At 50.3% G+C, this 12,613-nt stretch overlaps 1 protein-coding gene across 1 annotated transcript in view; it reads right to left on the bottom strand.

Moving 5' to 3' along the window:
* The window catches only part of LOC126574630 (uncharacterized), an 8,918-nt gene extending 2,753 nt beyond the window's left edge, over positions 1-6,165 (bottom strand). The window contains exons 1-2 of the mRNA XM_050234920.1: positions 6,067-6,165; positions 4,825-4,970 (exon numbers count right to left, since the gene is read on the bottom strand). Of these exons, the coding sequence (XP_050090877.1) occupies positions 4,825-4,829 (5 nt within the window). The 5' untranslated portion in view covers positions 4,830-4,970; positions 6,067-6,165. The remainder of the gene's footprint in view (positions 1-4,824; positions 4,971-6,066) is intronic.
* Between the last annotated feature and the right edge of the window lie 6,448 nt (positions 6,166-12,613).

The following is a 12,613-nucleotide window of genomic DNA, read 5'->3' as shown; positions in this document are numbered from 1 at the left end:
TGGAGGCCCCCCTCAGGTTGCCGTTTCCAAATTCAATCTCTTTTAACCAAATCCAGCGTCCACCAGCTTCAGTTTGATCGGTGGGTACCGCACCGTGTGGCCAGATTTCGCCTAATTTATTCAATTCACTAGCTCGCCAGAGCCCGAGTGGAAAGTAAATTGTAAACTAATAACGGTTCCGGTGCTACCGTGCCGGGAAAGCACTACTTTCACTCTCGCACATCTCGCGCCTGTTGCGGGCAAACACTTTCGTTGAAGCCCGTTGCTTTCGTAGCGGATTGGCCATGGCCAGCTGGGTTTGTCAAATTGATATGTCCGCTGTTTTTTTGCCATTTTCCTGCTATGCTCGAACAACGCGCAGTAGGCTGCACCAAATCGAACCAAATCAATTTATTTGAGTTCGGTTTTTCGGTTTTCCGGTTGGTACTTTGTCCACCAGATCCGAGAGGTGTTTGAGATAGAAATGCCATAATGAAAGTCCCCTCGTGGCCACAGCCTTTGTAAGCTTAAATTGGCTGCCAATCGGACATCACCATGTGAGAGAGATGGAAGGAAAAATATGGAATCAACGGGCAGGCCGATTGCTCTACTAACGACGCAACCGAAATCCGCACAACCTGACGGATGGACGGATAGACAGATAGCGAGTCTGCCACTAAATACAGGCTACACGATGGAGAAGACAAATTACCTTTCCACCAGATGTGGCCCACTGTAAGCACTCCAAGCACAGCTGTGAGGTATCGTGTGGGCTTAACAACCCCCCTCCGCCAGTTGAATGACGAATGTTTTCCGCCCGATTATGACACTTTGAGGTTGGGCCATTCGCTACTACGGCTCGGAGAGACGCGATCAGAGCACCATCGCAGGTTCCGGCCTAGCATCATAAAATGGCAAAGTACATTGTGAGTTTGCTCGAGTGCGGAACGGTGGCCGCGCAGGTGCAACCTGCATCTCCCGGGCCGAGATTTTCCTTTACAAGCCAGCCATTATTTGCTGCTTTCGCTGCTGCGAAAGAAAGTACGTTTTACGTACGTGCGATCAGCAAACCGATCTGCGGTCGGATATGAATCGGAAGAAATTTGCGATTGACGGACTGAGCTGACTAAGAAGAAGCCAAGAGACGAAAACTTTCCACAATTCAACGCCCAGCTGTAGCGGAATCCGTGGAGGAAGCGTGGAGTTGCATCAGACGACGAAAAGACGATGATTCAGATTCAATTGCCATCGATGGAAGTAATTAACGCGACAAAATGCCACCCTGGCAGCCATTGCTCAATTCATCCGCTACCAGAACGTAGGATGAGTTGACTCCGGGGGCCTTTTAGCTGCCGTCAGACAACCGTTTAAAGGTTGGTTAATGGTGTTTGCATTTGCACAAGCTCGCTGGCCCAACCACCTGCGAACCACCACAATCAACGAACCATCCTCCAACCTGCGACACTTATCTAACGATTCGGTCAGCCTTACACAACTGGTTCTGGTCACTACGCTGCTGCTGTTGCTGCTGCTAGTACTGGAATTCTCAGTCCGATCGAGCCACCACAGCGAGCCACCTGATTGACGAAGAAAACCAGACAGCAGCGGCAGCAGCAGCAACGATCGCGGCATCTAGCGAGCTGGCTCATTAATCACACAGCCTGGCATCGGCCGGCTCCGGCAGCTGCAGAAACCTCATCTAGCTCATCACGTGTCCTCTGGAGATGGTTCGCCGCACGAACCGTCCATGCGACCGTCCCTGCGATCGTTTCACCTTTGGCACCTCATCTTCTCTGCTTCGAAGGAATCGTTACGCGATCATTTATCAACAATTTGCAGTCGAACAGCTTCATCCAGCGTTCCCGCAGGAGGCGGTCGATACGGATGCGTCATCGATACGCCGTTGAACTCGATCGTGGGAATTTGGTACCCAATCGGTGAGGGAGGTAGATAGTACGGCCAAAGGTCTTCTTTATTTGAAACAGCGTGTTGGCTACGAGGATTGCGAATTGTGAAAGCGTTCGTCCGAATCAGATGTAGTGTCCTGGAGGTCGGAATCATCAGAGACTATTATCAGGGGCAGGGGTAAAAGAAAAGTGCGAGAAAAAGGAGGAAAGAGAGTTGATGATATTTTATGAAAAGAATCACAACGATGGCATCCTGGTACCAATCCTTATATGGACCGTGCACTGTGATTGAAGCTAAAAGCATGACAATCCGATCGAACTCCAATGTTCCGAGGTTCGCTCTGGTCACGAGGAACCCAAACACGAGGTCTGTGTCGCTGGATTACATAAACAAGCCACCGATATCGAGTCTGCGCGTAAAGGATGTCTGTCGGTCAGTCGATCGAGTTATTTACGATCGAGCAAAGGATCGTGCGCACTCTCGGAATGTAGAGAAGAGTGCAACGCATGCTTGTAATGTACGCCGTGACCCTTTTATGGATCGCGGCGCACTCGAACATGCGTGCGATTCGCAGAGAAAGAGCGCAACAGGAGGACAAGATCGACAAAAATGTAAAAATAATGATCATCTGGGGCCACCTCATGTTCATGCGGCTTCCATTTCGTATTTGATGGCAGGAAGGGGAGGGGGGGGGGAGGAGGAAGAAAGTGGCCATAACGATGACGACCACGACGACGACGGTGATGATGGCGACGAAAGTAAAAGCAATCCAGCATTCCCCATACTACAACCTGCCGTGCCAGCCTGGCTTGGTTGGTTGATGCAGACCCCACACACCACACCACACCAGACCTGGCCAGACCAGATCGACCTCAAAACCGGGGTTCCTCCTCCCGCGGGGGGTTCGATTACTTGGTAGCCAGGCCAGCGTGGTGTGGCGTGCCCGGCTTGTCTGTCTGTCGAGCTATTAGATAACCCCTGACCAGATCGGATCGGATCATGTTTTTACTCCTCCATCCTCCTCCATCCTCCTCTTCCAGCCGTTTTGCTGCTGCATCACATTTGCGGTCCGATTCGCCATCTTATTGCTGGTGAGCTGTTTGTCCTTTTGGCCGTGGCCTGTACTGGGTCCCCCCAAAGCGTAATGCGATGATTCGAGGGGTGCGAGTGACATGTTTCCCCAGTCCCCCCGATCCGGTCAGTCGGTCAGTAGTAGCAGCAGGTCCGTCCACTTTAGTGGCTGCCTTCTTTTATGTCCCTCCTGTTCTCAGGGCACTCTGGGATGGGGATGATGCAATAGCACCAAGCACCACAAACCCTCTCGGCGCCTACTGCGGTGCGTCTCGCTCTTTGATGACCGATCTAATGACCTCCGTTGGTGCTGATGGTTGCTTTGATGGACGCAGGTTCTGAGGTTAAGTGGTCGGTGCTCGAGAGCCCACACCTCACACCCAAAATGGCGCCCGGTCGATTCAAAAGGGGTACCGAAATGCAAAAACCGAAATTGGCCCTAGGGTAAGGATGCGAACGCGATGACAAATCGCCTCACGACCGCAGCCCAAAAGGCGCGCGAAAAGGTCGTTGGCGACCGAAAGCGCCAAAATGGAACCGTTAATAAGGGCAGCGCGGTAGTGCCCTCCCTCCGGCGGTATCTCCTCTTGAGTCCTGTTGCTCTTGTTGCTCTGGTCTCTCAACACCTGATGCCTCGATTCTCTCTCTCTCTCGCGTGAGGCTCATTAGGGCGCTTGCACGACGATCGACGCGCTTTTGAACTCTGACAGATAAACGAGCGATCGGTGCCGTTCTTCGTGCACGGAGAGGTTGTTTTGTGGTTGTTGCGAGCGACTAATCTCTGCCTATCTATCTCCCATCTGCCAAATCTGCTGGCCAATCAGTGTGTCAACGGGGCCGCGCGCATCGTATTCACTCAATCGCGACAAACGACCACGATGAAGCTGATGATGATGATGATGATGATGATGATGCTGCTAGCGAGGGACAGAACTCGTGTCTCCCCACGACACAGCCTCGAGTCAAGTCAAGCAAAAGGAAAGAAGGCTGGCTGGTCGGGTTTTCGATGTATTGCCACATCCTGGCCCTGCTGCTGATGCTGCCTCAGCACAATGCGGAGCATTTGTTTTCGGTTGGTTGAGAAATCGGAACACAAAAGCCGCAGGTTCGCGGCCGTCCGTTCGACCGTCCGTACTTGGTTTGCTCCAGAGCCCGAGGGCGTGACGTGATGAGAGCGAGAGAAGGATGTCGTCAACGCAGCAGCGGCAGCAGCAGCAGCACTGGGGTCCCGAGACCGCTTACTGCGGGGTGATTTGCTTCGAAAGACATGGCGGTTGCGAGAACAGTGCGAGAGCGGCGGCGTGCAAGTTCGCCGACGGCTTGGAATGCATCAGAATGACGCCTCCAGAATGACCGTGCAATGCCTATGCAATGCGATGGTAGTGGAGGCGCGCAGATCGCCATACATGTCGAAATGGAGGAGCGGTTTCGACTAATTTGATCACGGTTTTCGGATTATTTCGTTCCGAAATGATCACCGTTTTGGTTTGGCTCATTGCGGCTTGCCTCGGGAATGTTGGGATAACCTGTGAGTCATGTAGCAGGCCATGACGATTACTGTGTGTATGGAGCAGTCACGCCTGCTTCGATGCGGTATAAAGCAGCATTCGTCGTAGCAACCATGTAGCATTAATGGAGGTTTTGAGATTATGGAACATTTCATAAATAAATTTCCGTGTCAGTTCCTCCAAACACGAAGGTAATTAGGGATATAAAGTTTAAATCCTTATCCATGGCTAATAAAAAATGGACCAAAAAAGATCACAGAATGATAGGATCGATTTTCAAACTTATTTGGAAGAACTTATGTCGCTTCTAGGCGTCAATTGAAGCTCACATTTTACTTAGAAAATACAAACAACTTACCTCATTGTGTTAGGCTTAATATTGGCTCTCCCTTAAGGAATCAATGGACCAACTAAAGATGGCTTTCTAGCTGCTGCAGCACTCCTGGATCAACGCTTTCACTCACTCGATTATTATGCACTCGATCTACACCACTACAATCCTGGCTAGTATGGTACGGGGGGAAAAAAGGGTAAAAACTGGATTAATTCAAAGCGCCTTGACTCTAAAACGGTGCACAGTTTGCCCAGCCAAGCGTAGATCCTAAAATGGCGCGCCCAAAATCCACCTTCCACCATCCACAACGGCCCACGATGAACTGGTGCTGGTGCTGCTGCTGCTGCTGCTGCTGTGGCTGCCTGATGGTACGAGTCCAAACTTCCGAAGGAACCATTTCGCCGCCGCATTCAATCCCACTACCACGCGCGAAGCACCGCATCCATCCCGATCGTTCGGATCCGGAGACCGCCGGGGGAGGCCTTTCTTGTGTGCGACGCAAAATTTCGCGAAATCCCCCGACGATCGGATGATCGTAGCGAGCGAGAAAGGAAGAGGCAACTGCAACCAACCAACTAGCAGCAGCAGCATCACTAACCACGGTCGTGGTGGTGGTCTACACGGCGGCGTAGTGCACTTTCCTTTCGCTCGTTAATTGTTATGCTTTCGATTATAATCGCATATTACGAATCAACGCCGAGGCTCGATCGTAGAGAAAAGCTTGCATATGCACACATGATCATGTGTGTTGCCATTGAACAAGGTGATCCTCTGCTCACTAATGCCACGGACGAGGGAGATGAGGAGGAACGGGTGTTGAAAAGAGAGATCAAAGGCCGCTAAGCATAAGTGATGTTCGTGAAGATCGCACGTTCGCAGGGATGGGACGGCAAAGTGGCGGAAATTACTCTCATTTTCCGTCGTCGTGTTTTCCGTCTGCAGCATCTGATGTCGTCCCGTGGTGTGTTTTGCATGCGGCAGTGTAATGGTTGCTTTTTGTTTTCACTTGATCGATCGATTGAAACCGAGAGTGTCCGTTGCGATCGTTTAGTGATCGATCAGATTCACAGGGTCACACATACGCACACATACGCACACAAAAAGAGGGTCCTTGTTTCGAAAAGCTCAAAATGTAATGCATTCAGTAATGTTTTTTTTCCATTTTCAACTAATGCACTATGAACTGAAGATCGAACACAAGCACACAAAATTGATCAATAATGATGTCCCCGATGATGATGATTCCAACATCCTCCAAACACTCACTTTGGGACTCTGGGATCATAAGGATCGAAACACAGACACACGCTGCTAGCTGGCTGGCTGGAGCGCTGGCTTTTTGGGGCGACGCTTGGTTGCTTCACGTTCACCGTCTCCGTCACGAATGTTCTGCCGGTGTCGACGAATTTAAAGTTTTATATTTCTCTCCGCCACCACCACCAACGCTCGGTACCACCGGCAGCGCGGGCGTGTCGCGTGCTCCCCACCCCAACATCGCCACCACCACGACGCGAAGTGGCACTGTGACGTCGGCAGCAGCTGTACCGCAACATCGCATCGGAGCGAGCGCAAGCTGCGCTTTTCTCAAATTGATGTATTCCATCGGAGTTTATTTTTTATTTTTGCAGAGACAGAAAGAGCGCGAGAGAGAAAGAGAAGAATAAGAGTGACATCACACGGCTGTACGGTTCGTTATTATAGAGTCCAGCCGATCCAGTTGATTGAAAGATCATGCGGGATCGCCCCTAAAAAGGGAACAAACCATCGGTCAGAGAGTCGCTCGTCTCGGTAGTCACGGTGCCAGGTTGTTTTTTGTGAGCTTAGTTTCTTTGCAACCAAAAGGCTTTTTGAAATGGTAACAGTTAGTTATCACTCCAACAGAGAGAGAGAGCTAATGAACGAGATAGAGAGAGCGAGCGACTGACTGGCTGATAATTGAAATTAATACCATGATTTCATGACAGTTCATGTTCGTCACATGCCAGTGGCGTTCACAGGCGCCACAGGCCCTTAAAGCCACCAAACAATTATTCCGCTGCTCTCGTTTTCTTTCTCGAGTGCTCGGTCCGCATTTTGCTATCTTTTCCATTTCATCTTAATCCAATCAACCTTCAAATGGGATGCTCGACGACGTGCGCAGGGTGCTCGAGGGCCACCGTACTGGGCGGTAAGTGCGCCACCGTGGTGTGTAGTAGTCGACGGCGTTGTCGTTGCTGGTGGCGGGAAAGCAGCAACGGCAGCAACGATCACAATCCCGAACCGCTAACCGCGGGGAAAGTGATCGAGAGGAGCGTGCGACGACGAGAGCGCGAGCATGAAAGAAGAAAGGAACTCGCATCCTAAGCACACACTGACACAGGCACACACGCGCCCGCGCCAGGCAAATGATAATGCCGCGAACGCGAGCTTAATAAACGGAACGGAAAAGCTACACTATTATGATCTCTTTCTCTATCGCTCCCTCTCTCTCTTTCTCTCTCTCTCTCTCTCTCTCTCTCTCTCTCTCTCTCTGTGGGGGCCCCCCTATGTGCGGTCGTCAACACAGTGGTTCATTTGTTTTTGGAATTTCGCTTCAACCCCTTCCCCCCCACCATTTCCACCTCATCAGTTCGAAGTGGCGCCGCGCGCGCCTGATCGCACTCAGTGTTTTCGCTTTTTCTTGACTTCTTTCGCTACGCGTGATGACCGCCATTGGTGGTGCGTTGGTGGCATGGCAATATTGTTTGTTTGCTGTTTTTTTTGGCGAGTTATTTCTGGGTGCCTTGTGGCTACCAGCTTTCGGGCGGGTTTTCCCGCGTGATCGCACGCCCCGGATCGCGATCGCTTTCTTTCTATCTCGCGCTCTTGCACGCACGCACCCATGCACGCACAATCACAAGCGCATCACATGTGCAGCAGCAACAAACTGATGCAAGCGTAAGCTGCATGTTGAACGCAAATGAAGAGCTGCCCCCCCCTCCTTGCACCGATAACGTTGATTTACTGTCGATTGATGGCCGCGATTGCGGGTCTAGTATCGAGTATCACTTTGAGTGACGCGTGTTACGTGGGTTTTGGGAAGCACCTCTGATATCAGAGACAGGTGCAATCACTGATCCAATCCATGCTAGCGAATATTACCGCGGACCATAACGACTCTGGTGCTCTAATTAAATATGCTCCCCCTTGCCTCCTTTTTATGCCAATATACCGCGATCGCGATTGCGAGCATCACGAATTGCGAAATTCCATTTCGACGGTTTTGATCGCAAACAGCCGGCATGATGCCCTGGCCTGGCCATGGTTCCGTGAGTCGATCAATATGTTGGCGCACAGGCATGCCATGTATTAGCTCACTTTTGAAACCGATTTCGATCCGGCATCCGGCATTTGACAGATTTGATATGCAACCCGGGGGAAGGTGAGCGCACACACGCGAAAGTGAAAACCATTTTCAACGATCAACCTAGCCATGCATGGCAATCCCCGGGCTGCCATGGAAAAAGGGCCAACTCATTCTCGATTCCGTGGAAAGGCCACCGCGGCCCCGAGGTCTCGTGATCAATCCACAATGCACCGTGCTCGCGACCTTCACCCGGAGGGTGGCTGGCTGGCTGGCTGGGTGGTGGTCAAGGATCGAGGAAGAGCCAGCCAGCAGCCATGATCTATATATATAATATCGAGCGTGGAACAACGGGTGCCGGCCTTGTGCACGATCGATCGCAACGTTCCCCTGTCCGTCTGCTTCTCGTCCACCAACAGCGCACAAAATGGTGTAAATGGAGGCGCATTAGTTCCGTTTGGCAGGTGATGCTGGCCACCACTGACCGCTACACAGGCCCGGGACCGGATGTGTGTTTCACTCCGGAAAAAAGGGTTTTCTCCCTTCGGTGGATGCTGCTGCTGATCGCGCGCGATGCATAATTTGCATTTAATGGCGTTCAACTCATTGAGCTCCGATCTGGTTTTCGGTTTGTGCGGCGAGCTGACGCAGCATTGCTGCGCTTTCCCTCATGTCTATCGTGCTCTGCTCTGCGTGGTTGGTTGTTGCGCGCGGCCTTATAAACACGCTCGATGATTGTGTCGCACGCGCCATATTTGTAGCCGCGCCGTCCGGGCCAAAAGGAACTCCAGTGTTTCCGATGAGATTGGTGGAGGTGGCCAGCGAGCCACCAGAGCCAGAGCCCATTCAGAGCATGCACTCAATGGACCTCAAAGACATTGTACCGCGGCGTATGATGCTATGTATGGAAATGCATTATTTGTTTTCCATGGCGTGCACCGTGCTCTGGTGTGTGCTAGTGAAAGTGCGCGCTGGTAAATAGTGCGCATTCCACGAGTCGTAAGGCTTCGTGACAGTGGCTGCAAGTGTGCGCGCTGCTGCTGCTGCTGCTGCTGCTGCTGCGGGACAAATCGCTCAATAATCCGACAGCAATCCCTGGCGATAGGCGTTGAGCTGGAACAGCCTTCCTCGAACGCTGCGCTTGTAGACACCAAGGTTCGCTCCGGTGATCCGACGACGATCGCATGAAAGGCGACTCCAGAGACCACCGAAAACGGGAGGCAGGGCAGTGGCAGAAGATCACTGGAACAAGCAATAAAGAAGGAGTATTTTCTTTGCTTCGCTAATTTTTGTCTTACTTTGCCTTTGCCTTCGCTATGCGATTATGCAAGACGCTTCCCTCAAATTTTGCCCAGTTATGTCAGCCCAAAGCCATACTCCTAGTGGTCCGCTGTCGATGTCGTACGTTATGGGGATGCAAAATTGGATGCAGGTGACGGATGTTTCGTGTGCGATCGCGAGCGCGCTCGCGCTCTTGAGAGCTCCAGTCATGATGTGCTTCATAACAAAACAAGAGCAATATTGTCCGCTACCATTGTTGATGATGTGCGCCGGGGGTTGGAGAGGCTCTTTGCAGACCATGCGATTAATTAACCTCCGTGTCTTGATGTCCCGAGACGTGTGAAGATTTGAAACGTGTGCCAGTACATCGACCAGCAGCAGGTTTCGTAAGTACGTTGAAGTAATCAAATTAATGGCGAAAATGGGATGGAAAAGCTCACGGAAAAGTTGAACATCATGTGCGAAACATCCCGTAAAATATGTGCTACGGGTCATTGATCGCAATCACATGCAGACAGCGCGCGTCAATGTATTAGGTTGGGTAATAAGTCTTTTCGTATTTTGAGTAAAACTTCAAAGGGATATATTTTTAGTTTTGAGCAACTTTATTCAACCAAATATTATCCATTTTGGTTAACCACCTTTTGCCATTTCTCGGCTAAAGACATAATTCCTTTAGTGTAAAAACTCCGTGGTTTATCGTTAAAAAACTGTGACACGAGGTTTTCTCATGCTTCTATTGAAGGTAGCGGTACTCCAATAAGGGAGTTTTGCATAGAACCAAACAAGTGGTAATCCGATGGTGCAAGGTCTAGGCTATATGGAGGATGCATCAAAACTTCCCAGCCAAGCTCTCCCAGTTTTTGCCGAGCCATCAAAGATGTTTGTGGTCTAGCGTTGTCATGATGGAAGACGAAGGCCTTTCTGTTGACCATTTCTGGCCGTTTTTCTTCGATTGCTTGCTTCAATCTCATCAATTGGTCACAGTAAAGTCTAGAATTAATAGTTTGACCATTCTGGAGTAGCTCATAATGATTGATTCCTCTCCAATCTCACCAAACGCAGAGCATAACCTTCCGCGGCGTCCTCCTGGCTTTGGGACTGTTTGTGTAGCTTCTGCATTCTTGCACCATGATCGTTTTCGCACGTTATTGTCATATTTGATCCACTTTTCATGTCCTGTAACCATTCGCTTCAGAAACGGTTCGATTTCATTCCGTTTCAGCAAAGAATCGCAGATGTTAATTCGGTCCAATAAACTTTTCGCTGACAATTCATGCGGTATCCAAAAATCGTGCTTTTTTTGAACCCACCCTTATTTAAATGGCTCAAAACGGTTTTATAGTGAATGTTTAGTTCCTTAGCGATGTAATGGCTGCTTATGTGACGATCCTGGTCTATCCTTTCAATAATTTCATCGACTTTAGCAACGATAGGTCGGCCAGAGCGAGGTGCATCTTTGACATCAAAATTTTCAGAACGGAAGCGCGCGAACCATCGTTATGCTACACGAACTGATTCAGCATCGTCCCCCTAAACATCACAAATTTAATTGGAGGCTTGCGTGGCATTTTTCCCTTTTTTGTAGAACATTTTCAAAATATAGCGAATTTCTTCACTATTTTCACTCATCTTTGAACAGTTATAACTTTTTGGCCACTGCTCCAAATTCTGTTTTGTTTTGATTAAAAGATACATCAAATGTCCCTTAAAACAACGTGGTATGATATGACATAATGTGATTTATAACGGTGGAGATAGACGACTCCAAAGCCATCTATTGCCAAAATACGAAAAGACTTATTACCCAACCTAATATGATCGATCACTCGCTAGTGGCACTCTCACTCGCGAAAGGGGTTGGAAAATTGTCGTTAATTTCTCCCAAAAAGTGAAAAGACGAACCACCAACCAGCTGCATCGCGTTTCCGTTTTCGTGGAGACAATTTTATTGCCGATCAGCATCCGATCGGCATCGATGACTTCACTAAAGAAAAAAGGGAAACTGAAGCACCAGCATTTGCTCATAAAATCATTCCTTTTCCCTGCATGTGGGAATGTGGGCGATTGCAACCTTTCTGATCGGACCGCACCGATTTGGCGCTCTCACGATCACGTCGCATCTGCGGCCAATGCGCCATGCAAATTCCGATCCATCTAGGTCCCCGTCTAATTATCTCATTAAATGCAGAGTGGTTGTCAACCTGCGGTCGACCGCTCTCTGGTATGTCGTCGGTCGCCTCGATCGCCGGCCAGCAAGTGACGGTATGCGATCCATAAACTGAGATCACATGTGCATGCCGACCGGGGGGTTGGCCATCCAGCAGTGGGTTGCAAGTGGTGCAAAGTGAGTTTCGGTTTCGGGTTCATTACACACGCCACAGAGCACATGATAACGATGGAGGTGAAGGCGAAGCAGAAGAAGCAGACACAGACTCCACAAACGCAAGCCGATCTCGGACGCTCCGCTAATTAGCCTCGCGGGCACGCAACGAATCCAGATGATGATGATGCAATCAGGTACGCTGATGGATGCACCGCGCACCGATCGCCGCTGATGTTGTTACAGTGTTTAATGCAGCGAGATACCGAGTATGCCGCAGCTAATGGACGCGTAGGCGCTATACGCATTTTACATCCATCCAAATCCATCACCATCATCATCTGATCTGGAGGTTCGTCACTTGTTTTCGACGTTGAAGTCTTTCGATCGGTTGGCACCAGGCAAACGATATGTTTGAATCTGGAGCAGGTGTTGCATTGTTTTGTAACCGGCGCGATTTGAGGCGCGATCACTCCGAAAACCGATCAACAACCGATTAACCCTGTGCTCCCCTCTCTTCCACCTCTCTCCACACGTGGTTGCCTCCTCTTTTGAGGTTCGCTAATCAATCGATCAAGCCTTTCCGATGCGGCCGCTCACAGACAGATGGTAAGGCTGTTGATAAAGAAAGGGGACCCACAAATGGATGGCCTGCGGCACACTTGCGTGGAAGAACGCACTAGACGGTGGTGCTCGCGGTGCTGCCGTTGCCTTTCGATGAGCTAGATTTGTCGTCGCGATCGTCGTCGTCGTCGTCGTCGTTTGATGCTTACGCAACCCGCCGCGTGCTCAGTCAACACTTCATCATCACCATCATGGTAGGGTGACGGTCGTTGTACATGTCCCCGTGGTGTGTTGCGTTGGTTTTTGGCCACCAGACCACACGC

This window comes from Anopheles aquasalis, chromosome 3 (genome assembly GCF_943734665.1).
Source record: "Anopheles aquasalis chromosome 3, idAnoAquaMG_Q_19, whole genome shotgun sequence".
Lineage (NCBI taxonomy): Eukaryota > Metazoa > Arthropoda > Insecta > Diptera > Culicidae > Anopheles > Anopheles aquasalis.
The sequence above is the reverse complement of the archived record's forward strand: the minus strand, read 5'-3'. Positions and strand labels throughout refer to the sequence as shown.